The following is a 27,538-nucleotide window of genomic DNA, read 5'->3' as shown; positions in this document are numbered from 1 at the left end:
AGCATCGGTAAGGTCAGCCAAGAGAGAGCCAAGAAGCAAAAGCACACCCCCTGCCCCCAGAGCTCCCCAGGAGCCCCCACAGGGAGGGGGGTGTGACAGTGGCTACTGAGGTGACTCACCCAGCAGCTCTTCGATTCTGAGCTCATACTTAATTGCAGGTTGCAACTAAGTCTCCCTGGGAAGCCTTCCCCAGGACAGGAGTTGGCAAATGCTTTCAATAAGAGGCTGGGCAGCCAATAGTTCCAGCCTTGCGGGTCATGCCATCTCCTGCCACAACTATTCCACTCTCCCACTGTGTCACGAAAGCCACCAGAGACGTGGCTATTGTTGTAATAAAACCAGCGGCCCCTTTGGTCTGTCCTAGGGAGGGAGCAGGTGTCCTCTGCCCACATCACCGGTTGAGCATGGCTGGCTTTATCATCTTTCCTCCACAATCGTTAAGTGGCTCCCTGGTTTGCACACCAGTCTCTCTGAGTCTGGCTCATGTGACTTAATCCCGAGGAGGCTCATTCCTCTGGAGGCACTCCCTGGTGAGTGACTTCTTCCCTTCAGAGTTAGGGCCAAAAAGGATAAATAAAACACTGGAATCAAATGGTTGGCCTGACTGTGAACAATAGAATGAGCGCTGGCAGCTAAACTGCCTAAATTAGCAAATAAAGCAACAGCTACTGAAAGTACCGCCAGGTTATTTTTTGAGATTCAAGTTTTCCTTTCATCCTGCTACTAATATACTAGCAAGTTACTTCTCAGTGAGGGAAAGTGCCTTATAAACACACAGTGATACTTTTATAGCTAACATTTGGCGATGGTTCTCCTCTCTCATTTTCTTTCTTATAAACAGAATGTGGTTCCTTGAGCATAAGGGCAAGTTAAAAGCCTCACAGTATGACACTGATTGGAAAATGTCACTTTAGAAAGACACATGTACTAACACTATTTGGGGAAACATATAGGGGCCTGGGGTGAAGATGGAAAGTGGAAGTACTATAATCGTTCCATTACCCTCAGCTCCTCAGCAGTGAACACTTCTCAAAGCAGCCGGCCTCGGGCGGCAATTTCCTCCTGATCAGCAACATTCCTGACAAAGTCACACTCTTGCAGCAAAGTGAAAAAAGTCATGAAGAAAGTGCAATGGTCCTTGCTAAACTAGCTCTTTGTGACTGCTGCTTTCAATCTTCCACCTAACCCTCCCCCCGCCCCCCAATCCATCCAACAAACAGGGCCCAGCCCACCAGGTGCTCACAGGCACCAAAGAGGGAACCAAAGGAACAAAACCCTTCTCGGAGCTGACATTCTAGTGGGAAGAGACGGACCACTGAAATACACAGGTGATGATGAGCGCCCAGGAGAAATCGAAGGCAGGAGAGGGAGTCCCAGTAGGAGTATTGTTTTCAAAGGGGGAAGATTTTATTAAGGAGATGCAGGAGCCCACCCTACAGCTAAACATAAACGTTCATCTACAGGGACTGTCTAGTTCAGTGGTTCTCAACCTTCCTAATGCCGAGACCCTTTAATACAGTTCCTCATGTTGTGGTGACCCCCAATTTCATTGTTACAAATTGAACATAATTAAAGCATAGTGATTAATCACAAAAACAATATGTAATTATATATGTGTTTTCCGATGGTCTTAGGCAACCCCTGTGAAAGGGTCGTTCGACCTCAAAGGGGTCGCGACCCACAGGTTGAGAACCGCTGATCTACAGGGACTGTCTAGTTAAATCATTATGGGACATGCTTTATAAGGGGGTACCGTGAAGCCTTTAAAAAGATTAAGGCAGATCTCAATGTGCCAAGAGCGGAAAGATCTCCAAGGTGTACTGTTAGGGGATATGCGTTTAATCTGCTGGACATCTGTGGGGAGAAAAGGAACAGACAATTGATATTCTAACCAGGGAGGAGGAGCAAGTCCCCCCAAGCACAGGCTGGGAGAGTGGGATACCGTGGCTGTCTGCTCTGAGCCGTGTAATGTGCAAGGCACTTCACACAAGCCTCGCAGCAGCCGTGGGCCAATCTCACTACTCCCTTCAGACGCTGGAGAAAACAAGCTCAGAGGTAGAGAAACTTACTGGCAAGTGGCGCTGCTGGTAAATGATAAAGATCTGACTCCAAAGACTGCTTTTTCCACTACATCACCTGGCGTGTCATAAAAGTTGTTTATGTAAATGTCTGGGAGGCCCTGTAACCAAGATGGGGACACTACACCCCACACCTGGAGCCCAAGCACAGAGCGGGCCTCCGTGCTTCCCCCAGGAGGACACCCACCGTGCTCTTCACCCGGCTATTCTAAGGCACGCGTGGGCGATCAAAGACACCCTGATCCACACAAGGCTAAGGTCAACGCACAAGCCTTTACGAAGGATTTCACAACCCTCCAGGGATGAAACCTCTGCTCTTCCCACTTGGTCCTGGGAACGCCTTCAGTTACCAGGCTACACTAGGTCAGTGATTCAATGGAGGGATTCTGCTTGACTTCTGGAGCCGACCATCAAGTGGGGTTCGATCCATTTGGGAGGTTTGGGGCAGAGTGCCCATTTGATATAAATTATCACCAACAATATAAGAAATAAGGCCATGGTCACATGACCATCTATCTAGCAGAGTCAAGTTCAAACCCAGGTCTGACACCAAAGCCCACACCTTAACCACCATCGACTGGCTATATCCTCTCACTGCCAGATGTGATTTGCTACTGGCTCTGGGTTAGAAACAGCGAACCATCAAAGCCAAGCTAGACAAGGACATCTGAAAAGAGCCTTCCTTCCAACCTGAAGGTCTTTGATCCTACTCTGCTCTCCAGAAGTTTACAATGAAATCACGGAAGTGGTACTCGCTGACAACATGCAAGAGACACAAGACCTCCCCTTGACCAAACTTGAATCAAGCTCCTCTCAGCCCTCTTCCCAGCTAAGCCTTGGCCTGCTGAGCCATTTCAGCAGAAACACTGTGAGAATCTCCCACCTTTGATAACTAATCAAGTTTCCTCTTAGTAATTTTCCTCCACTGACCCTTAAGTCCCAGCTGTCCTGTCTTCAGAGTTAAGCTCAGTTCTATACCAGAGTCTCTCTCCCCTAATGAAACAGCTGAAATATAGTAAAAACCCGTCTTGCTGTTTTTAACAAGTGTCCGATGCAATTTCTGTTTAACACAGGACTTATAACTACTAACTCAGGGGAGATCTGAGGGCCTCTCTGGTCCTTTATTATCCATCTATGAAATGAGATGGTAGAACTGAATTAGGCAGAGACTATTCAGATCCTTTTATTTCCTGTTTAAAGACTTGGGTTAAAATCCAACTAGATCTCATCTGAACTCTCAAATGAAAAAAGTATTTTGTTCAGGTTAATAATTTATTTTCCCTACAGGGAAAATTTCTGATCCAGGAGCAAATTAGATTCTATCAGAGCATGTCCTTCTAGGGCAGTGGTTCTCAACCTTCCTAATGCTGCGACCCTTTAAATACAGTTCCTCATGTTGTGACCCAACCATAAAATTATTTTCGTTGCTACTTCATAACTGTAATTTTGCTACTGTTATGAATCGTAATGTAAATATCTGATATGCAGGATGTATTTTCATTGTTACAAATTGAACATAATTAAAGCATAGTGATTAATCACAAAAACAATATGTAATTATATATGTGTTTTCCGATGGTCTTAGGCGAACCCTGTGAAAGGGTCGTTCGACCCCCAAAGGGGTTGCGACCCACAGGTTGAGAACCGCTGTTCTAGGGTATCTAATATCTAAAAATTCTACTGGAGTTTTTCTTACACCTCTATAAACTTTGGATAACAATGCAAATAATTCCTATCCAAAGACATTCAAATTAATTCTATCAAGTGGAGGATCGACTGACTTCTCCCACTGCAGAAATAAGCCAGTTTTGCCTCCATCTGCACATTCATTTCACTATTTTCTGACCTACAAGTTTCCTCATGAATGAGTTAAATATAATCTTTAACTCACTTGCTCATTTTTATATTTGTATGGAGTGATGGACTTTACCTTTTTCTTGATAAATTATATTTTAACATTACAAAGGCATAAGCAACTAATCGTACATCAGAATAGTAAAGAATTCATTTTTTTAATCCTCACCTAAGGATATGTTTGTATTGATTTTAAAGAGGGAGGAAGGAAGAAGGAGAGAGAAACATGGATATGAGAGCTTAAACACTGATCCGTTGCCTCCCATACCAGCACGCAAGGGACTGAACCTGCAATCTAGGCATGTGCCCTGCTCAGGAATTGAACCTGCAACCTTTTGATGTACAGGAAGACACTGACCAACTGAACCACCCAAATAGGGCAAAATTCATTTTTAAATCTACTAATGGTAAGAAAAATTTAGAAATCTAGCAAAGTAAGATTGGCCAATGGTTAATGGTTTTTCAAAATTTTTATTTTCTCTGCTTATTTAACACTTGAATTTCCATTTTGAAACCTGGTATCATTGTAGTTTACAGTCTTTTCCCCAAATGACTTTTATAGCTACATATTAAGTTAAAATTTGTTCCAATTCATATTGCAAGAAATTGAAGGGTAGATACTGAACCTCAGAAATAAACAAAATATAACACAAAACATCTTATTACCTATCAAAGGCCATCAACAGCTAGTATTTTGTAAATCTATTAAGTCTCTTTCCCCATAAAACAAACAAAACATTAAAGATGAAATTTTCCCCATGTGCTGTCCCATTCTCTCCACACCACAAGGTAACCATTATAGGAAGCTAGCATTTTCTTTCCAATCAATATATTATACTTTTAGAAAAATATATATCCACTTTATAAACAGTCCCCTACTAATGGACATTGAGTCTATTTCGATCTTTTTTTACCATTATAAATGTTCCCATAAACATCCTAATACTCTTCTTGTATACAAATGTCTGTTTCTCTAGGCTACTTTCTATAAGTAGAACCATTGAGTCTTAAGATATACCCATTTTGCTAGTAGCTATAGTGTTTGAAGGTTCACTTCCACTCGTAGTAAATCCTTTCTTCAAATACCTAACATCTCTTGATAGTACCAAACTTTATCATTTTTTAAAAATGGTTTTTATTTTATATTAATGCTGGTAAATACTAGGTTTGCTTCTAGCCTCTCTTCTGGTCTATTTTTTTCCATCCAGGGCTGCGTCCAGGGCTGCACGTGCAGGACGGAACAATGACCTCCCCACCTTCACAAAGACAGGCTTTTCACAGGACAGAACTGGGAACTGCCTGGGGAATGGAGTGAATCCATGGGTCAGTCTTCGTCTGAGTCACGGGGACCCACGTACTCGCAGACAGCATCATAGTGCAGCTCCACCAGCCGGTTCTCTCTCCGCAGGTGAACCACGGCCTGGCTCTGCTCTCTGTCCCAGCGCAGCAGATGGCCCACCCTTCCAGCCTGTGGCCCCAGCACCACCATCACTCGGCTGCCCTGGACCTTGGGGACAAGGGTCTCCAGCATGTCTTCCCTGACGCCTTCCAGGACCTGGCCTTCATCTGTCTGACATATACAAGTATCTGGACTGAAGACATCTTCAATTGTCATCTTGGTGTTATAATACTTGTGCAGTTTGTCCACGAACCGCACATGCAGGTCCCTGTGCAACCAGTGCTGCCTCCTGGAAGCTGCTTTCTCCCTCTTGGGTGTCAGCTCCTCTTGTCGGCCTGGAAGGTGTTTCCTCTTCCTCTCTTCCGCTCCCCGTTGGGCGGGGAGGTCTGGATCCTGGAAGGCCTTCCGGGACAAGGCTGTTCCCCCTGGAGAAGTTTTGCTCACCTGGCTGAGATCCAAGGAGTTCTTGTCAAATTCCTGCTGGGAAACAGTCCTGAGGAAGTACTCCTGCACAGTCACCATGCGGTTCTCCACGGCCAAACGAACAACGGCCTGAACATTGTCAGGATCGAGGCCTTCCACCTTACCATAGAGGCCTCGGTGAGGGCCAGCAAGCACCACCACAGCTCTTCCAGGTGCCAGTCCTTGAGGCTGGTCTTCCTTATCTTTCTCGTGTTCCTCATCTGGCCTCAGCAGGTGGAGGGGGCTGGTGGGGGCCAGGGCCTGGAGCTCAATCAGGCTGGTGCCTAGCCCTAACCTTTTAGGCCTCGGTGTGTTGATACGGGGCTTCACCACTTCACTGAAGGTGCGGCCGATGCCCTGGCCAGGTTTCCAGCCCATGCCCTGCAACATGGCCAGCCCATAGGCCTCCACAGGGACTGCCTCGTAATCTGCCTCTTTGGGTACTATCTCGGCCCAGGGTTTGCTGTCTGCCCCTTCCTCGCTGGGTATGCATCTGTTCTGGATCATGGAGATAGGGAGTATGGGGTCAACACCCTCATTCTCTTTCTCCCCGAGAGACTTCTCGGATTCCTCCACGAGCTCCTTCACAGCCTGGGACAGCACCCCACCCACCATGGCCTCAGCAGATGGGCCAGGAGCCTGGGTTGGTGGCAGTCTTCCAGGGCCATTTTGAATCAAAGGGACGACGGGTTCCCTGGGGGCTTCTGAGGGATTAACACTCTGCAATTTCCTTCCTTCCACAATCAAGAAACCCTTCTCTTTGGGAGCCGCACCCAGGCCATCTCCCGGGTCTGCCAGCCGTCTCCGGGCAGCCGTGCGAATGAAGCTGAACGAAATTGGGGCAGTGGAGGGTCCTGCCTGCCGAAAAGCACCCTCTTCAGCGTCTCCCATCTTGCTCCTCCTCAAACTTTATTATTTCTAATCTGATGGATAGAAAGTGATCTAAGTATGGGTTTAATTTGCATCTACTGGGTTACAAGAGTCCAGTATGTTTAATCATTCTGATCTCAACACCTTTGATACATGTGACCATTTCCCCACCATAAACTGGGATTCGATTACCATCTACAAAGCAACATCTGCAGTTTAAAAAAAAAATGCTGGGCCTTTCCTTAACAGATAGTCATAGGTTGGAAAATTCCAGGAACAGAGTCCTCTTCAATACATTCTTACTGAACAATACTGGGTGTGGTGTATTCCATCTCCATACCAATTCACAACTCTCCTCTTCTCTCCGCTCCCTTCCCACTGCCAGCCACTCTTTAAAACCCTCAGCAATTCTCCTGGGAATTACTGCAATGAGCTCCCGAGGGTAGTTGCTCACTGTCCAACGCTTTTCTACACAACAGGGTATCTAAGATACGCATCTACCGAATTCAGCTTTCAGAACAAAATCCAAATCTCTCAGAGCAGCACAGGAGGCCCTGCTAGATGTACTTCTCTCCTCTCATGGCTCAAGAAACCCACCGCCCACAGGAAACCTCTTGCTCCGTCAGGCTCCAGGATTCCACCTCCCAAATCGGTGCTCTTTCCACGCCTTCCCCATGCTGTTTTCCAGGTGAAAACAAGTCTTCTCCATCCCAGCAGCTCCTGCGTCCTCCTCAAACTCCACCCAAACACCCCTTCTCAGCAAAGTTCTACCGCTTCCCGGGTTAGTGCTGCCCCTGTAACACTGGGTCGGTTCCCCTTTACCAAATAATCCCAGCTCGAAAAGCTCAGTAAGGCTCCACACCTGTTGGCTGACTAATGCAGCCTCACAGTAAAGAAAGTTGGGCTCCTCCACTCACTACATACCACAGGGAAAGTCTCAAACCGTGGACATTTCTGTTTCACCCATAAAAAGAAACCCCTGACACAAAGTTCCTTCTCCCAGCCCCCAGAATCTACAGTTCTCACCATGGAACCCGTGTAGGAGGTATAACCTCAATCCTGCTAGGGGCAGGGGACCACGTCCAGCTAACTTTCAGTTCCGTGGTTGACGTGAATCTCCCTGCAATTCCCACCAGGTCAGGCCTCAGAGAACCAGAGCTTCCCGGGAGCTTTGGGCATTTTTGTTGTCCTTGGCAGCCCTTCCCCTGAGGCTACAGCGAACTGGCTGGGAACGGGTGCAATCCTCCACATTAAAAGCACCAGCAGCCTGCACTGTCCCTGGATGGCAAAGGTCCCGAGCCCCCGACCCTGCCCAGCCTTCGCGGGCTGCGGAACCTCAGCAAACGCCCTCTCCCCTCCCCCAGCCGGTCCCTCCCGGCTCTTGGAGGTGGAGCCTGGGCTCAGGCTGAGCACGCGCAACAGAGAGCCCACCACGCCCACGACGACCCCCCACCTCCACCCCCACCCACATCCCCACAGGATGGCGGGCTCAGAGCTCACGGGGTTTTCCCCAGGGATTCCTCGTTTCCAGAAATTCTCCTTCGCAGGGTGAGAAGCGATTACTCTGAAAGGGCCGGGGAGGGGGAGGAGGGGGTCTGAAAATCCTAGCCGGGAGGCACAGAGCCTCGGCAGACGCGCGGCCCTGGCCCCGGCCCCGGAAGTTACCGGCGGCGGCGGACCGCAGCGGCGACGGCGGTAGCAACAGCAGGACCGTGGGAACCTCTCGTGACGCGCAGCCTCAGACCAGCAGCTCCGGAGGTTCGCCTTGCAGTGATTGCAGTGCTGTGACCTCCGTCTCCTTTTTGAGGGCCGACTGCGCCACGCTGATAGGTGGAACTTCGGGGCGGGGCTTCAGGGAAAGCCAATGGGAGGTGGGGGCAAGGCCTGTGAGCTAGAGGGACGGGACTACAAGTCCCAGCATGCACCGGGCCTAAGTGCCCAGAGGTCCAGGAGCTAGTGGAGATGAGTGCCGGATAAGCTAGGATCTGAAGTCCCGGGATTTGGGGGAACCAGAGGCTTAGTGGTTCCAGACATGTCCTTCAAAGGATCAAAACTAGCACGCAGAGCATTTTAACCCGTTCCTCTTCTCTTCCCACAGAGAAAAGATGCTCCGGCCCAACATTACTCCATTATTTTCTTTCACTATAGTGCCCTTGCCCCAAACTTCTTCCTGTAAAAACCTCCCATTTTGTACAGCTCCTCAGAGAGCCCTTCTAGTTGCTGGATGGGATGTTTCTCCGGTCATGATTCGCTTTAAAAAGCCTACTAGTTCTTTACATCTAATCCGCTAAATTTTTTAAAAACATGTTATACGTCCATTGCAGTACTTGTTTAAAAACAAGTCCAGTTTGCTTGTGGTGGGGACAATTGACTGAGAACCCTCGGGGCTTGGGCTAGTACCCAACACTTATCATGCAGTCAATAGCTGACACTTGACTGAAGCCTGTCCTTAATTGTTTCATTTCATGAATTAATTCATTTGATCTCTACAACAATCCGAATGAGACAGGCTAGTATTCCAGGACAAGTGAAAGAGGGAAATAGACAGTTAAACACCAGTTTGTAGCCATCTAGTAAATCCTATATTCCCTAAACCAAGGACACTTAAGAGTAAATGGTTTGGCCATGGTGGGTGTGGCTCAGTAGGTTGGAATATCTTCCGGTGCACCCTGAAGGTTCGATTCCTGGTTAGGGCACATACCCAGGTTGCAGGTGGGATCCCCAGTGGGGGTGTGTAAGGGAGGTAACCGAGCAATGTTTGTCTCTCACATTGATGTTTCTCTCTCTCTCTTTAAAATCAATAGAAACATATCCTCAGGTGAGAATTGGGGGAAAAAAAATGGTAAATAGCTTCAAGTACCCTACTCAGGGAGACAGATAGCAGAAATCCAATTAGTGCCATTTGCCAGCCACACCCAAGGACAAATGAAGTTAAGAGAATAAATCTCATTGTGGTATATCAGCATAAAGCTGACAAATATTCAATTGAGATCCTACCCTAAATGCCTTGCCTTTGAAACCCCTTAAAATGAAGGTTCCAGGGTATGCTTCTCCCTAGAGCTGTAGCTCAATAAATCTCAGAGTGAACACACCCAGGTTACCAGCACCGAGATTAAAAAAAAAAAGAAGAAGACTGGGCCTGGCCAGCATCCCAGCAGCTTCCTGTAGGCCTCCTGCAGATGATTTTGTTTAAATGTCTCATAATAAAAATAAATAAATAAATAAAAATAAAATGTCTCATAACCTCCCTTCCCCTGGACATTTAATGATGCTGTTCCCTCTGGCCCCCAACACCTTTGTTTTTATTCTGACCAAGCACTACTTGTTCTTTTTTCTCTTTTTAATTATTTTTTTACTGTAGTAAAATATATCCAACATAAAATTTGCCATTTTAACCATTTTGATGTGGGTAGTTCAAGGGACATTAATTGCATTCACATTCTTGGGTGACCATCACCACTGTCTATTTCCAAAACGTTTCATGATGGCTTCCAGCTCAAAAAGCACTCCCTTCTCCCCAGAGTAAAATTCTACCCAGCTCACATCACCTGACTCCTGCCGATGCCCATCCATCACCTCTTTTCCTGCCACATGACTCACTCCACTCCAGCCAACGGCACCCTGGCCCTGACATGTGCAGTTTCCTCTTCCTGGAATGCTCTCTCCCTTCCAGTCACGCAGCTGGCTCCTGGCCACATGACTCTCCTCCTCAGAGAACACAAGATAGCCCACACCCCATCACACTCTCGCCTTTCCCTGGCTTTGCTATCTCACTTTATACACTTGTTTGTTCACGATTCCTCAAAGTCACTGTTTTGTTTTTAAATGATCAGAATCCCTTTTTATTTCACTGCAATCTGTGGCTTGTTCATTTAAAATTTTTCAGGACATTCCTTTCATGGAATACAGTGCATCTTGAAACAAGACTTAGAAGCTTACTATTAATTTTTTACATCAACTGATGAAATTTTGGATAATTAATTTTCTTACCATCTGTGGTAGGCAGTTAGACAGACATGAGCCAAGCAAGGACAATGGGCCAGGTACCCAAGGGCATCAAAGTGGAAAGTCCCGGGCACCTAGCAACGGACAATTGTACGGTGGGACCTTGTCCCCAGGGTGACCTTTCCTCCCTAGAGGTAACATCTAGGCCTCAGTTGTATTTCAGCTCCAGGCTCAGAAAAGCAACAAAACCAGCCACAGCTGACCTCAGGACCAGCTGCATCGGATAATGACCCCCTGCCCTGGTGCCGGCTAAGCAACCAGTGCAGACGCTGACCCTGAAAGGACACATCTGGAAAACTGCTGAGTATTCTATTACGATTTTCCCCTAGGACAGCGGTTCTCAACCTTGGCTGCACATTAGAATCACCTGGGAATCTTTTTAAAATCCTGATTTCTGGGCCTCATCCTCCGGAAATTCTGTTTCTTTGTTATGGGGTGGGAGAAATACATATATATGTATATACGTATATGTAAATACATATGTAAATACATATATGTATATATTACATATGTATATACACATATATACATATGTGTATTTGTGTATATATGTATTGCATATGTATATATGTATATACATATGTAATATGTATATATTACATACGTATATGTGTATATATGTATATTAGTATATATATGTAAATATATACATATACATTTTAAAATTTTTTTATTGATTTCAGAGAGGAAGGAAGAGGGAGAGAGAGATGGAAACATCAATGATGAGAGAATCATTGGTTGCCTGCCTCCTGCATGCCCCTACTGAGGATTAAGCTTGCAACCTGGGCATGTGCCCTGCCGGTGACCTCCTGGTTCATAGGTCAACACTCAACCATTGAGCCACTGGGGCCAGGCTATTTACCTTTTTTTATTAGACAATATTTTCTAGAGCAGTGTTAGGTTCACAGCAAAATTGAGCAGAAAGTACAGCCCTAACTGGTTTGCTCAGTGGATAGAGTGTCGGCCTGCGGACTGAAAGGTCCCAGGTTCGATTCCGGCCAAGGGCATGTACGTTGGTTGCGGGCACATCCCCGATGGGAGGTGTGCAGGAGGCAGCTGATCGATGTTTCTCTCTATCCCTCTCCCTTCCTCTCTGTGAAAAATCAATAATATATATATATATATATATATATATATATATAAAAGAAAGTACAGAGATTTCCCATATTGCTGCCCCCCCCCCCCCCACAACACAGCCCACATGCACACAGCCTCAACATCTTGCACTAAAGTGGTACATTTATTATAATCAATGAGCCTACATTCACACATCATCATCACCCAGCGTCCATAGTTTACAAGGGTTCACTCTTGGTGTTGTACATTTTATGGATTTGGACCAATGTATAATGACATGTATCCATCATTAAGTATCATACGGAGTAGTTTCACTGCCCCAAAAAATCCTCCGTACTCCACCTATTCACCCCTTCCTCCCCCACCCAGCCCCTGGCAACCACTGATCTTTTTACTGTCTCCATAGTTTTGCCTTTTCCAGAAAGTCATATAACTATAGTTGGAATCCTACAGTATGCAGCCTTTTCAGATCGGCTTCTTTCACTTAGTGATATGCATTTACGTTTCTCCCATGTCTTTTCATGACTTGATAGTTCATATCTTTCTTGCCCTGAATAATATTCCATTGTCTGGATGTACTGCAGTTTATTTATCCAACCATCTACTGAAGGACATCTTCAAGTTTCCAAGTTTTGGCAATTATGAATAAAGCTACTATAAACATCCATGTACAGATTTTGTATGGACATAGTTTTCAACTCACTTGGGTAAACACCAAGGAGCATAGTTGCTGTATCATATGGTAAGAGTGTTTACTTTTGTAAGAAAGTGCCAAACTATCTTCCAAAGTGGTTATACCTGTACCATTTTGCATTCTCTCCAGCAATGAACGAGGCTTCTTATTCTACATCTTTGCCAGCATTTGGTGTCATCAGTGTTTTGGATTTGGACCATTCTAAGAGGTGTGTAGTGGTCTCATTGTTGTTTTAATTTGCCATTATCTAATGACATACGATGTTGGACATCTTTTCATATGCTTACTTGCCATCTCTGTATCTTCTTGGATGTGATGTCTGTTCAGGTCTTTTGCTCATTTAAAAAAAAATCTTTGATCCTCATCTGAGGATATGTTTTTATTGCTTTTAGAAAGAGAGGAAGGGAGAGAGAGAAACACATTGATGTGAGAGGGAAACATTGATCGGTTGCCTTCTGTATGCTCCCGGGCTGTGGATCAAACCCACAATGTATGTATGTGCCCTGTATTTTTTAGTTTTAAGGATTCTCTGTATATTTTGGATAATAATTTTTTATCAGATCTATCTCTTGCAAATATTTTTTTTCCCCAGTCGTGGTGTGTCTTCTCAGTCTCTTGATTTATTTATATTTTTAAAAAGTGTTTTACTCAACATGGATGAACCTTGAAAATATTACGATAAGTGAAAGGAGTTATTACAAAGGTCATATTTGTATCATTCCATTTACATGAAATGTCCATTGGGCAAATTCATAAAAAAGTGGTTAGTTGCTGGGGTCCAATCCCAGCGGGTCCAGGGGTCCCCAAAGGTGTGGACGGAGTCGGCGAAGAAGGAATGACACGAAGACAGCCTTCAGTTGATCAGCAGCCTAGTCAGGACCTCTATCCAGGATCTCCAGCCAAAGTTCTGGTCGGAGTTCTGGTTAGGAACTGATCAGGATCTGATGAGGATCTGATGAGGATCTGATGTTTATTGTCTTGTTACATTCGTATTTATACCAGCCGATTTTAATCCTGTCAATTTCTATTACAAAGGGTAGGGCGTTTCTTATCTCCATTCCAGGGAGTAAAGATTATGTAGCTTAACTACCCGCCTGGTACTTAATTAAGGTGTTGTATCCCCTCCCTAACCTCAGGGAAAGATCCCCACCTGGGGAAACAACCTTTCTCGGAGAGGTGACCTTGGTTAAAACACATGGCGCTAAAGAGAGCAAACATATTAAGAACAATATGCTATATGTGCCAGGTCCCTTGAAACATATGCTGTGCAGATGTTTCTTTCCTGCAGCGACTGTGTCAAGCAGCAAGGATGGACCGGCTCCCGGCAAATTCCCCCTTTTTTATTTTTTAAATGATAGCGCATGCAAATCAGTGGCCACCTCTCAGATTGGGCTGTTTAAGACTTGGAAGAAGACTGGCAAGCAATGACAATAAGCATAGCTATAAACATAGTGGATGAAGTGCACAAGGAGCCCCGTTCCTTAGGAGGTTGCCGGCCTCTTCAGTCAAGAGATTTCAGCTGTCCTCAAGTTGTTGGTTTGATTGTCTTTGTTGGTCTGGCTAGCGGGTGGCATCACTGGCGACGGGCTTCCCGACATGTCAGCGAGTTGAAGGGCTGCAAAGGGTCCATCAGGGCCGTGCTTGATGGTGGCGTCGGCGTCCAAGGAGGAGCAAGCTGTGTTCTCTGGGTCAGCTGTTATGGAGGATGGAGGGTAGTAGAAAGAAAAAGAAAAGAAAGCAAAAGAACTACAAGGCATGGAAGCGTTCAGAAAAAAGAGGAAGAAGAAAGGGAAGAAGGCAGCATCCTGCTCCAGCCCTTTCTTTCAGCTGCCCCTTTCCCTGTGGTCCAAGGTAGAAATGGGAGACAAGTCCTGTTGTAATGAAAGGGAAGCTGCTGTCAGCCAGGTCTCTTATCTAGGTACTGATCTCAGCTGGACCAAGTCTCTTTCTGTTCCCGATCTGAGCTGGGCCAAGTCTCTATTCGTTATCTGGGTCCCTATCTGGGCTGGACATGGGAAGCGAGAAGCAGCCATGGGGGAAGGAGACCTTCTTCAGAAGGGGCAAGTGTTCAAGCCCCTGCACCATTGGGGGGGTGAGGATCTGTGCCCCACCTCTGTTGAACCCCAAGTTCTCTCCTACTGGCCCCTCTGTGACTGTGCCTGTCTTAGGTTGTTCCTCCCTGAGGAATCTTACCCGTCTTTGACTAACCAGCCAAGCTCCGGGGCCAAGCAGGGTAATGTGAGGTTCAGTTCTGTCTCCTTGGTAGTCTATGTCCCTCTGGCCTCCATGCCCAGCAACTGCCTTTGGATCCCCTCGCCTGCTGGCGGGGTCCCGGCATTGATCACATATCTTGGGGAACCCAGGTTTCTTCTCCAGAGAGAACCCAGCTCACTCCATTGGGCGAGAGACAGATCTATGGTACCAGCCACCGTGACCTCAGCATTAACAGAGAACTCAGGCAACAGCTGTGGGCAATTAGATTGTAAGAAGAGGGTTCCTCTTGACACAAGGGTCAGAGGGGCCAATACAGGAAAAAGGAGAGTCCCGGGACAGGGCTTTCTCAGCCCAGGATGTCAGGCTCTTGGCAGTTAGTGATTGCCAGAGACTGACAGAATGACTGCTGACAGATACAGTTTCTCTTTTTTGGGGGGGAGGGGGAATGGTGGTGATGAAAATATCCTAAAATTACATAGTGGTGATGGATGCACAACTATGAATATACTAGAAACCACTCAACTGTATACTTTATTTTTTTTTAAGAAATTTATTTTTATTTTTTTTAATATATTTTATTTATTTTTTACAGAGAGGAAGGGAGAGGGATAGAAAGTTAGAAACATCGATGAGAGAGAAACATCGATCAGCTGCCTCCTGCACACTCCTTACTGGGGATGTGCCCGCAACCCAGGTACATGCCCTTGACTGGAATCGAACCTGGGACCCTTCAGCCCACAGGCCGACGCTCTATCCACTGAGCCAAACTAGCTAGGGCTCAACTGTACACTTTAAAAGAGTGAATTTTATATTATATGAATTATATTTCAATAAAGTTATTTTTGTACTAAAGAGCTAAGAAGTATAAAAAATGTAGTTGAATATTTTCTATAGACATTTTAAATAAAAGTTGGGTTTAGGATCAGAACATGACTTCCATATTTAGATAACTTCATTATCATTCTCTCAATCGCTTCTGGATCAAGACTGGGTGTGGCCGAAACCGGTTTGGCTCAGTGGAGAGAGCGTCGGCCTGTGGACTGAAAGGTCCCAGGTTCGATTCCGGTCAAGGGCATGTACCTGGGTGGCGGGCACATCCCCAGTAGGAGATGTGCAGGAGGCAGCTGATCGATGTTTCTCTCTCACCGACATTTCTAACTCTCTCTCTCTCTCCCTTCCTCTCTGTAAAAAATCAATAAAATATATTTAAAAAAAAAAAAAGACTGGGTGTGAATAAGACAGACACGCCTAATTAATCTTTGCATTCCCCGAGTTCCTTGACCCTTGGGGGACAAGGCACTTTAACATGGTGTATTTTCAGCAGCTGAGTGAAACCGAGAATGCAAGGTTGGAGTCCAGCCCCAGGGTTACACATCACATGTCCCGTTGCTGAGTCTTGGGGAAGAAGCCTTAGTTACCAATACAGTCAACATCTCTTCCTTTAGGCCAGTAAGCACTTCTTAGTCACTTGACAGATGCACTGCATAGCCTCTGACTGTCATGTGAAGGTGTGGGCGGGTCAAAGTCAGTGACTTAACCAGATTAACTCAGCTCCGGGGAACCAAGCATTTCCCTAGAGCTGTGTCGGGAGTGAAGCCTCTTAACGTTTTAAAAAATATATTTTTATTGATTTCAGAGAAGGGGAGAGGGAGAGAGAGAGAGAGAAGCATCAATGATGAGAGAGAATCTTTGATTGGCTGCTTCCTGCATGGCCCCAACAGGATCGAGTCCTCAGTCCGGGCAAGTGCCCTGACGGGTCGATACTCAACCACTGAGCCATGTGGGCCAGGCAAAGCCTCTTAACATTTTGACCTGCCCAGAATGTCATGCCTTAGTGCGCACAGTTAGGTAGATAAAGAGTTCTTGGATTCCTGGAATCAGAAGGCACCTTGGAGGCAGCAGTGAGGATGGGAACAGAATGAACTACCCAGAATTTCCACTTTTTTCTCATCTTGAAAACGAGAGGGTTGAGCTCATCGATCCTTAAGACCTCTTCCCAGTTGAACAGATCAGCTGGTCTATGGCTTCCCAAACTCTTGGGACTTCACAGATCAGTTCAGTTTTCACAAATTTTCAAGAACTGGCACAGGATGTTTGCTTTCTACTCACTGGAGAAGAATGATTTTTTAAAAAATTACTATTGCTTCCATTTTCTGTCACTTGATTTCCAGAAGAAAAGGACGTATTAACTGGGGAAAGAAAAAAATAGTAGGAATTAAGTATCCTCAGAATAAAAGATGGCCCTTGTTAAGGAAAGGGGTTAGCAACTTTACTTCAACATAATGTGCAGTGGCTCTTTCTCATTTTAAAAAACAGCTTTATTGAGATACGATCTATTTAGCATGCAATTCATTCATTTGAAGTATACAATTCAATAATTTATAGTCAGTGTGCAGAGTTGAACAACCATCCCCACAATCGAATCTTAGAACATTTCCACCAAACCCAAAAGATCTCTTATACCCACTTGCTATCACTATTGGTTCCCACCCATCAGGCCCAGGCAACCACAAATCTACTTTCCATTTCTATAAACCTGCTTTTCCTGGACATTTCATATACTGTATATAATCATGCATTATGGGCCTTTGTGTCTGGCTTCTTTCCTTTAACATATTTTCAAGGTTATCCATGTTATATCATGTATCAGTGCTTCATTCTTTTTTATGGCCCAGTAATGTTTTATTGTTAGAATGTACCACATTTTATTTATTCATTGTTGAAGCAGGTAATCAAGAGCACATGACTACCAGTGGGCCCTCAAGCTGGACCTGGGCCATTGAAGCTTCCTCACCCTCTCCCTGTCCTTAAGACCAGGTTTCCCCTGGAGCTCAAGCTAAAGATTTCAAGAAAGTCCCCTACCTGGAGAATTACCTTCAAGAGGGCTTTGCCCAAGTGCCTACTGAGGAAAACCCTGGCACTCCACCAAAATGCTCTTGACAGACCTGGGTCTCTCCATCACATTTTGCTCAGTAGTCACTGCTTAGTACATTAACAACCTCCACGATGTGTAAGCACTTTGCAAATGTTGGCTCAATACCAAATGAATGCATGAGAGTTGACCAGAGACCCTCTTGTTCCAACTTCTGGGAAGCTTCTTTCTAGATTTAATGAAGTCCCTTTCTAACTTTGGATGCAGAATTTTAGAACTGGAATAATTTTGTCAATAAAGAAATCAAGATACTGAAGGAAACATGACTTGTGAATCATACAGCAAGTTAGCCACCAAGCAGGACTTGAATACAGCTCATCTGATTTCCAGCCCCAGTGCGTCTCTAGATGTTGCTACAGGTGAAAGAATCTAAGACTTTGGGCTGAGTCTGGCTGATCTCAGGTCATTCCCTGAAAATCACTTGCCGAATCATTTTCTTATACTCCCTCTCCTAAATAAAACTTATTTTTCAATTTCAGGTTCAGTAAATCAAAGAAATACTATCAGTATTATCTCTTGTCACATCTCCAGCCCTCAATGAGCATGAAAATATGTTGCCAAAAGCCATTATTATCTTTGGCTGATATCCCAGAACCCATGACTTCCCCAAACCAAAGCTGAATTGCAGAGTAAAGCTGGCTTGTGACGTTCAGGAAAACACATGGACATGGATGTCATTTCAAAAGAAAAATAGTTAACATGAGAAAGAGTTCCTCTTTTTCATTCTTTCTCTACAACAAAGCACTTGGTTCAAAGTGAGACTGCTGACTTAGGAAATAAAAGAATCAAAACAGGAAGCAGTAAATTGGCTAACGGAGCATATATATATATATATATATATATATATATATATATGCCTAATATGCAAAGTGTCCCTTGGGAGTTTGACCTACCAGGAGTTCGATTGTTCGCTATGATGTGTGGTGACTGCCAGGGGGCGGCGCAGAATGAATGAAGGCTCTGGCCGGCAGCTGCTAGGGACCCTACCTGTGCACTAATTTCATGCACTGGGCCTCTACTTGTATTCAATAAAAGGTTCCCAAACAACGTCATACTTTTATACATGAGGCCCTGAATCAATGGAAAGTTATGCAGAGTGTATGAATGTATCTAATACTCGTCCTCTTAAGTTTATACTATTAAACTTTCAGGGCCTCTTACCTTCCCGTATATCATTCAAGGAAGGAGCTCTGGTGTCTTCTTCATATTATTCCTACCCTTGAACAAATGCTCTTATGTTATTTAAAAAGAGAGAGAGAGAGAGAGAGAGAGAGAGAGCCAAAAGAAATTTAATTTTAAAAAAAAAAGATCCTTTACCTAAGTCCCCTTAAAGATCTCTTATTTCAGGCACTGTGGCAGTGTTTGAGTCATTTGCCAATTAAAATATTTTTTCTTGCTTTATTACATCGGTTGAGACTTTTAGTACAAGGTTGAATAGCAGTAGGTATTCTTGCTTTTTTAGATATAATTTACAATTATGAAATATTACTTTTTTGGTTTTTATTTTATTTTTTTAAATTATGAAATATTTTAAACATAAGACTATAGAATAACAAATGCCCATATACCAACCATCCAGCTTTATCATATTTGTTTCTGACCCTTAAAAAACAGCTTATATATTTCTCTAGCCAGTTTGGCTCAGTACAGAGCATCCGCCTGCAGACTGAAGGGTCCCAGGTTCAATTCCAACCAAGGGCACATGCCCGGGTTGCAGGCTTGATCCCCAGTAGGGGGCATGCAGGAGGCAGCCAATCAATGATTCTCTCTCATCATTGATGCTTCTCTCTCTCCCTTCCTCTCTGAAATAAATAAAAATATATATTTAAAACAAACAAACAAAAATAACTTATATATGAAGGCTCCTCTGACCCTACATCCTCCACTCAGAAGTAACCACTGTTATAAATTAATGTTAATTATTACTGTAAACCTTTATAATCTCAATATGCAATTATACATCTATAAAAATTACATGGTACAATGAAAAGAATGAAAGACATTTTCACTTATTACTAAGTGAAAGAAGCCCATTTGAAAAGCCTGGATACTGTAGGATTCCAACTATGTAACATTCTGAAAAAGGCAAAAGTCTCAGTGTTTGCCAGGGGTGAGGGTGAGGTGATGAATAAGCAGGGTACAGAGGATTTTAGGGCAGTAAAAATACTCTGTGTGACATTATTATGATGGATATTTCATATGCACTTGTGCCTAAACTCATAGAATGTACAGCACCAAGAGTGAGCCCTCGGTAAACTATGGACTTTGGGTGATTATGATGTGTCAATGTAGGTTCTTTGCTGGGAGCCGGTGCATCCTTGCTGCTTGACACAGTCGCTGCAGAGAAGAAACATCTGCACAGCATATGTTTCAAGGGACCTGGCATATGTGGCATACTGTTCTTGATATGTTTGCTCCCCTTCTTGGTGCTATGTGTTTTAACCAAGGTCACCTCTCTGAGAAAGATTGTTTCCCCAGGTAGGGATTTTTCCCTGAAGTTAGGGAGGAGATAAAACCCCTTAACTAAGTGCCAGGTGGGTAGTTAATCATGTTTAAGCTACATAATCTTTACTCCCTGGAATGGAGATAAGAAACGCCCTAACCTTTGGAATAGAGATTGATAGGATTGGAATCAACTGGGATAAATACAGATGTAACAAGACAACAGAAGACAGAACCTAGAGACAGGACTAGGCTGGAGATCCAAGACAGAACCTAGACACAGAACCTAGAGACAGAACCTAGGGACAGAACCTGGACACAGAACCTAGAGAGAGAACCTAGGGAGAGAACACGGCAAAAGATCCTGGACAGAACCTGGCTACAGAACTTCACTGGAGAACCTAACCAGAACTTGGCTGGAGATCCTGACCAGAACTTTGGCTGGAGATCCTGACTAGAGGTCCTGACCAGGCTGCTGATCAACTGAAGGCTGTCTCCGTGTCATTCCTTCTTCGCCGACTCCGTCCACACCTTTGGGGTCCCCTGGACCTGCTGGGGCAGGACCCCAGCAGTTCTTCCATGGTTAAAAAAAAAAAAAAGGTACTGTTCTGGTGTATGATATTGAGGGAGGCTATATGTGTGTGGGGGCAGGGAGTATAGGGGAAATCTCTATACCTTCCTCTCAATTTTGTTGCAAACCTAAAACTTACCCTAAGAAAATAAACTATTGCCCTGCCAGTGTAGCTCAGTGGTTGAGAGTCAATCTATGAACCAGGAGGTCACCTTTCCATTCTTGGTCATGGCACATGCCCCGGTTGCAGGCTTGGTCCCTGGTTGGGGAAGTGCAGGAGACAGCGATCAATGATTATCTCTCCTCATTGATGTTTCTATCTCTCCCTTCCTCTCTGAAATCAATAAAAATATAAAATAATAAGAAAGTATTGCCCAGCTGGTGTAGTTCAGTGATTGAGCATCAACCTATGAACCCAGAGGTCACTGGTTGGATTCCTGGTCAGGGCACATGCCCAGGTTTCGGGCTCAATCCACGGTAGGGGGCATGCAGGAGGCAGCTGCTTAATGATGTTTCTCTCTCATCAATGTTTCTATCTCTATATCTCTCTCCCTTCCTTTCTCTCTCTCTAAAAAAAAAAAAAAAAAATCAATAAAAATCCCCTCATGTTTCCCTTAAAAAATAATAAAGTATTCTTTAATTTAATTTTATTTTTCTATCACTATTTATCCCCTCTATGCCCTCTTCCATCTCCACCCAAGCAAAAAATTAAGTCTTTTTAAATTACATAATATTGTTTTACAGCTGTAAATTTTTAAAATAAACGTTATTATTCCATATAGATACTTCTGCAAGAGTGAGCCCTAGGTAAACTATGGACCTATTTTTCCTTTCAAATTATTTTTGATAAAAGTTATCATGTTAGTTTTCAGCTAATTCTGACCAACGAGGCAACTGGTCACCAAATACTCTGTGCAGCATCAGGAAAAAGGTGAACTTGGCTTGGGACCAGCAGTTGCTCCACTCTGGCTGAGCAGGAAAACCCCCACCTATATCACATCATCTTTTTTGTTTTGTTTTAACTTTTTATTGTGGAAAATCTCAAACATTTGCTAGAGCAGACAGCACAGTGTAATGGACCTCCACGTACCGATCAACCACACTCAACATTGATCAGCTGGTGGTCAGTCTGGTTTGATTTGCACTCTCACAAAGTCCCCTCAGTCCTGATTACTACTTCATAGCAAATCCCACACATTATTGCATCTCATCTCTGGTACCCACAGTCCTCATATATTCTTCTCCCACATTGAATTGGTGGACGTGGTGACTTCTGGCTTCCAGGGTGACCCAGAAAAGATATCCTGGCTTCCTCATTGGTTTCTTGCATTGCTCGCTGTGGGGGACAAGGCTGAGACTAGACTGAGGTAGGCAGGGCATCAATGACACAGAATTTAGGGCAGTGATGACGAACCTTTTGAGCTCGGTGTGTCAGCATTTTGAAAAACCCTAACTTAACTCTGGTGCCTTGTCACATATAGAAATATTTTGATATTTGCAACCATAGTAAAACAAAGACTTGTATTTTTGTTATTTATTTTATACTAGAGGCCTGGTGCACAAAAATTTGTGCACTCGGGGCGGGGGGGGGGGGGGTCCCCCAGCCCGGCCTGTGCCCTCTCGAAGTTTGGGACCCCTCGGGAGATAATGACCTGCTGGCTTAGGCCTGCTCCTGGGTGGCAGAGGGCAGGCCCAATTCCTAAGTGCAGCCCCTGGTCAGGCTCAGAGCAGGGCCAATTGGGGAGTTGGGGCACCGCCCCATCATGCACAGAGCAGGGCAGATTGGGAGGTTGCAATGCCACCCTCAGTCACGCTCAGGGTAGGGCCAATTGGGGGGTTGGGGCACCGCCCCCTGTCACACTCAAGGCAGGGTCGATGGAGAGGTTTCGCCGCCACCCCCTGTCACACACAGAGCAGGGACCATCAGGGGTGTTGGGGCTCCGTACCCTGTCACGCACAGAGCAGGGCCGATCAGGGGGTTGAGGAGCTCCCCGCTGTCACTCACAGAGTAGGGTCGATAGGGGAGTTGGGGCACCACCCCCTGTCACACACAGAGCAGGGCGGATAAGGGGGTTGGGGCGCTGCACCCTGTCACACTCAGGGCAGGGCCAATGGGGAGGTTATGGCTCTACCCTGTCACACACAGAGCAAAGCCCGTGGAGGGGGGTTGGGGCACCACCCTCTATCACCCACAGAGCAGGGCCGATCAGGGGGTTGGGGCGCCGCCACTGTCACACTCGGGGCAGGGCCGATGAAGAGGTTATGGCTCTACCCTGTCACACACAGAGCAGGGCCGATCAGGGGATTGGTGCGCTGCACCGTGTCAAACACAGAGCCGCAGGGCAATCAGGGGGTTGGGGAGCTCCCCCCTATCAGGCACAGAGCAGGGCTGATCAGGGGGTTGGGGCGCCTTCCCCTGTCACGAACAGAGCAGGGCGGATAGGGAGGTTGTGGATCCGCCTCCTGTAACACACAGAGCCACAGGACGATCAGGGGGTTTGGGCGCTGCCCCCGTCACGCTGATCCCGCGCTGATCCCGGTGCTGGGAGGCATATTACCCTTTTACTATTTAGAATAGAGGCCTGGTGCACGGGTGGGAGCCGGCTGGTTTGCCCTGAAGGGTGTCCTGGATCAGGGTGGGGGTCCCCACTGGGGTGCCTGGCCAGTCTGGGTGAGGGGCTGAGGGCTGTTTTCCGGAAGCGAGTGACTGAAGCTTCCAACTGCTCCTTGTTTTTTTTTTTTTTTATTCTGGGCCAGCTTTAGCTCTGAGGCCTCGCCGCTGAAAACATCGATACAATGTTGCTAAAGCCCGGCTGAATGAAAGCCGGTTTCTGGGGTTTTGTTTATCTTCTTATTTGCAACATGGTAGATAGTTGCTTAGAGTTGTAGCTCAGAGGCCGGCAAGTGAGGCAGGGAACGTTGGAGTCCTCCTTCACTGCAGCAAGCAAGCCTCATGTTTGCTTCCAGCTGCCTGGCTGCCAGCCGCCATCTTGGCTGACAGTTAATTTGCATATACTCACTGATTAGCCAATGAAAAGGGTAGCGGTCGTACGCTAATTACCATGTTTCTCTTTTATTAGTGTAGAGAAGATATTTAAATGCCATTTAACAAAGAAAAATCAACCAAAAAAATGAGTTCGAGTGTCACCTCTGACACGGGTGTCATAGGTTCACCATCACTGATTTAGGGTGACATTTAATCGCAGGTGCTGACCTTGCATTTGTACAATCTGAGTGTGAGGGCTTCCTTCAGGTTTGCTCTCCAGGTGACTCACCTAGGCCTGGGGGGAAGCCAGCTGCCATGCCACTAGGACACAATGGCCTCCTTGTTCATAGGTTGACTCTCAACCCCTGCGCCATGCTGGGCGGGCAGCTGGGTTCTTTCATATCAAAGCAGCACAACACCAAAAAGGAAGTTGAGAGAGCCCCCTGCTCTTTACTACCCAAGCCACACTCCAGCCTTCCTGACACTGGGTAACTGTGTGCCTTGCACCAAGTGGACGATAAAGAAGCAGTCAGACTAAAAACAAAAACAAACAAGAAAAACCCCAGGTCATCAGAGGCCCTCACCAGAGAAGCTGAACCAGAACTGCCTAGGCAAACTGCTCCTGGTAAGAGAAAGTTTATTTAGAAAGTTACCAAGGTAATAGAAATTGTAACTACAAATTAACATTCCAATTAAGCGATAAAAAGATTATGTGCTCTGTTTGTTTTAAGGCTGCAGCCAACCTCTGATATCTTAAGAATGTGTAATTAAAACCCTGTGTTATTCTTTCTTATCTAGCTTCTTTTTTACAGCTTAAAAGAAAGCTGCTTTGGGGAGAAGGGAATGCCTGGCACATCTGTGAAGATCCACAGGTGTCCGTGGTCAAACTACAAATTCAGCAAAAGGGGAAGAGGAAACCTTGAGAAGCAACACTCCCTCAGTCTCTCCTCCCCCGACCCCCCTTCTCTCTTCTTCCAGAAAAGATCGATTGCCCACATCCCTCCCCCTGGTCTCTGTTCTGTTTTCACTCTCCTCCTTGATAAAAACCCTGGCCTGCTCTTCGAAGGGGAGGAGGGTTTTTGAGGATTGGGAAGAGTGCCCCATCTCTTTGGGACGCCAGCACTCCAATAAACCTCTTTCCTTTTGCCAGTACTGTTGGGGAGCACAAAAGACTTGGTTGGAAAGTTTGTAAGGAGGACATTCTCATAAAAGGGAAGTGTGTGGAAGGCCACCTGCCCTGTTTATCGGAATTCTGACTTAGGGGAGTGTCTGAAGGCGGCGCCCCTCATTATTCCTTGACCTTTCCAAACAAGTCTGAGCATGTGCAGACCCCCGGGTGTTTACTAGAATCCTTATGCTTAATCCCTGAACGCCCTTGCCTAGAGGACAATGTAAACATGTGTCCTCCCAAGATTACTCACCCCACTGATTGTCTCTAAAGATAAAAATTACAATAAAAGCCCAATGAGGCAGGCAATCGAGGCTGCTTGGACCCTAGAGCCTGGTAAGCCCCTTAGCCCTCTCCCCCACAGTGAAACTGTGTCGGAGTAATCTGTTCATCATCCGATGTTCGGGGGCTGCTGGTCAGCCCCGCACAGCACCTGTCTCCGGAGTTTGGCTGCACTGCAGCAGGCAGCAGAATCCGGCTTCGGTTACACAGTGAGCCAGCTGGGCTTCGTAGGCTCAGGAAACAAGTTACAGAAGCAAAAGGAGGGCCCTTGGAGCTTAGGAGAAAGGAAGGCAAAGGTAATGTGTCTGGCGGAACAAGAGGTGCAAGGGAAAGGCACCGCTGTGCTGCCCAGAGGGAGAGCATGCAGACACCGGAAGGACTTTGAGGACTGTGCTAACCGAAGCCTGAAGGGCCTCCAGGAGATAAAAGAAGCTTAAGGGAGGCTGACCGTGAAAGTTTGAAGGAAAATGAAAATACCATTAGAAATAGGAAGAAAGGGGATTCTTAACATTTAATGGCCGAAAGTCCCTAGGTCTTCAGATAAAGAATAACTGTACTTGTGTTGTCTGTGGCGAGAAACCTGCCAGATTTGAAACTGGCCAGCGGGGTGAGACCAGACCTGGGTTCAGCAACCTGGGTACTTGAGTTCTGTCTAGGAAAGAATTCAGACCCAAGACTCAAACTATAAGAAAATGTTTCTTTAGAAAGTCACAGAGGAAGAAGAAGTAACTTGTAGAAGAAATGGGCTGAGGAAACAAGTTATAGAGGCAAAGGAAGGCCCTTGGAGCTTAGAAGTGAGGCAGGTAAAGGTGACACACCTGGGGGGAAGTGCGAGGGGGACGGAAAGGCAGGGCGTGCTCCCCGGAGGGAGAGCACCCTGGTCCTCCATCCTAAGGGTGTTAAGGGAGGAGGTTTTAGGGGAGGTCCCAGGGGGAGATCTCAATGGAATATCCAGCAGCTTTCCAGGGGTGTCCTTTCGGGGTCCGGGCCTCCACTGATTGGTCGGTGCCAGGGCAGGGGGTCATTATTCAGTGCAGCTGGTCCCGTTTTTGCTGCTTTTCTGGGCCTGGAGCTGAAACACAACTGAGGCCTGGATGTTCTTTCTAAGGGGGAAAGGTCAGGGGGTCTAAACCACATGACCAGAGATATGGCAGGGAGGAAAGGTCACCCTAGGGGTGCGGTCCCACCCTACAGCTGTCCAAATGCTGGGAAACAACCCTAGCGAGGTGAAGCAGAGCACCGAGTCCCTGCTCGGCTGCCTCAGCCCCCTGGTTAGGGGGGAACAGGCCAGACGGGAGGAATACAGACTGAAGCAAGCACATGTTTATTTGGCCGCCTGCTATGTGGGAGTACAGGCCCTTCAGCTACCCCACTTGCAGGCACTGTATCCCCAAACCACAATTAGCTGTCAATTTACAGGGCAATGACTTTGGCAGTGGCCCTTCTGGAACCCTGTCACATGACTCAGACATCTGTCCTCTCCGCCCTTTTCCCCCTGGGACCAGGGAGAACCCACTCACCATCCCTCATTCCTGAGACTCTTACTTCCTTCTCAGCTTCCTGGCTCCTGAGGCAACGGGCTGCTCTAGCCCTGCCCCTTGGCCACTCCACCAAAGTCACACCCAACTGCAAAGATGAAATCTCCTCTGAGGGGCATGGAGACTCCCTCTCCTCTCAGGCGGGAGGAACTCCACCAGTAATCTGACTGCGTGCAGGCCAGGCATGCCTCCAGAATTTCTGCGGAATAGAATGGCCCACCTCAATGGTCCTGGAGTCCTTGAAAGCTAAGTAGGGAAGCTTCTTGAGGTGACTTTGGGGAGGAAAGCAGCAGATTGGCCTTGTGGGACAGGCAGGCTGGATGGGAGGGCCCGGAGGCCCATGCATTCATCTCGGATGGAGTTGGGACTTTGGATAGAGAAGAATGAGCAGAAGGACATGCAGGGGAAAACTCAGAGGGACACAAAAATCATGCCTGCCATTTATGAAGCACCTGTGTGCCAGGTTTTGTGCGGGATGCTTACATATGCAATAGATTCTTTCTGAGGTATCTACCTATTTCACGGAATTAGCAACTCTTATCCACAGGGTGGGCCCACTGCATGTATTCATTTAACAACTAGGTAAGCACCTGGCATGTAGAAGGCCCTGTCCTAGGTGAGAAGTATGAAATAGGGAAACAGAGACAGATGTGGTCCATGCATTTGTGGAGGGGAGGTGGACACTAAGTACATAAATAACAACATATACTTGCCATGCAAATTATCATAAATTTCCATAATTATAATTATACAAAATAAAACTGTATTGAGTGGGGTACCATGCGGAGAAGGATAGAACCTAGTTTATTCAGGATGGCCAGGGAAGGCCTTGGAGGGGAGACTTTTATACTAAGACTGAAGGGTGGGGAGGGACCAGGCATTAGACATGGGATTGTTGGTGGTGGGGAACCAGGGGGCAGGTGGAAAGGAAATTTCCAGGCAGTGGGAACATCAAGGCCAATGTTC

The 27,538-nt window shown here is 46.1% G+C and overlaps 2 protein-coding genes across 3 annotated transcripts in view; both read right to left on the bottom strand.

The window, feature by feature from the left end:
- LOC139009350 (legumain) overlaps positions 1-8,440 on the bottom strand; it is a 34,116-nt gene extending 25,676 nt beyond the window's left edge. The window contains exon 1 of one of the 2 annotated variants that reach the window (XM_070413615.1): positions 8,329-8,440. The gene's annotated coding sequence lies outside the window, so the exon portion shown is untranslated. Of the gene's footprint in view, positions 1-8,163; positions 8,261-8,328 lie in introns of those variants that run through there. The other variant, XM_070413623.1, reaches the window with a different exon arrangement.
- Positions 4,419-7,683, bottom strand: LOC139009341 (G-patch domain and KOW motifs-containing protein-like). Its single transcript, XM_070413603.1, has one exon. It carries the CDS (start codon positions 6,682-6,684, stop codon positions 5,257-5,259), a length of 1,428 nt encoding a protein of 475 aa, XP_070269704.1. The 5' UTR covers positions 6,685-7,683; the 3' UTR covers positions 4,419-5,256.
- Positions 8,441-27,538: the final 19,098 nt, after the last annotated feature.

This window comes from Myotis yumanensis, unplaced genomic scaffold, assembly GCF_028538775.1.
Source record: "Myotis yumanensis isolate MYYU_CA2020_CCGP unplaced genomic scaffold, mMyoYum1.0.hap1 SCAF_1, whole genome shotgun sequence".
Classification (NCBI taxonomy): domain Eukaryota; kingdom Metazoa; phylum Chordata; class Mammalia; order Chiroptera; family Vespertilionidae; genus Myotis; species Myotis yumanensis.
This window is presented reverse-complemented; position numbering and strand designations above follow the sequence as displayed.

Excerpts from the sequence above, each read along its gene's own strand:
- LOC139009341 (XM_070413603.1), bottom strand. The coding sequence starts at position 6,684 with ATGGGAGACGCTGAAGAGGGTGCTTTTCGGCAGGCAGGACCCTCCACT.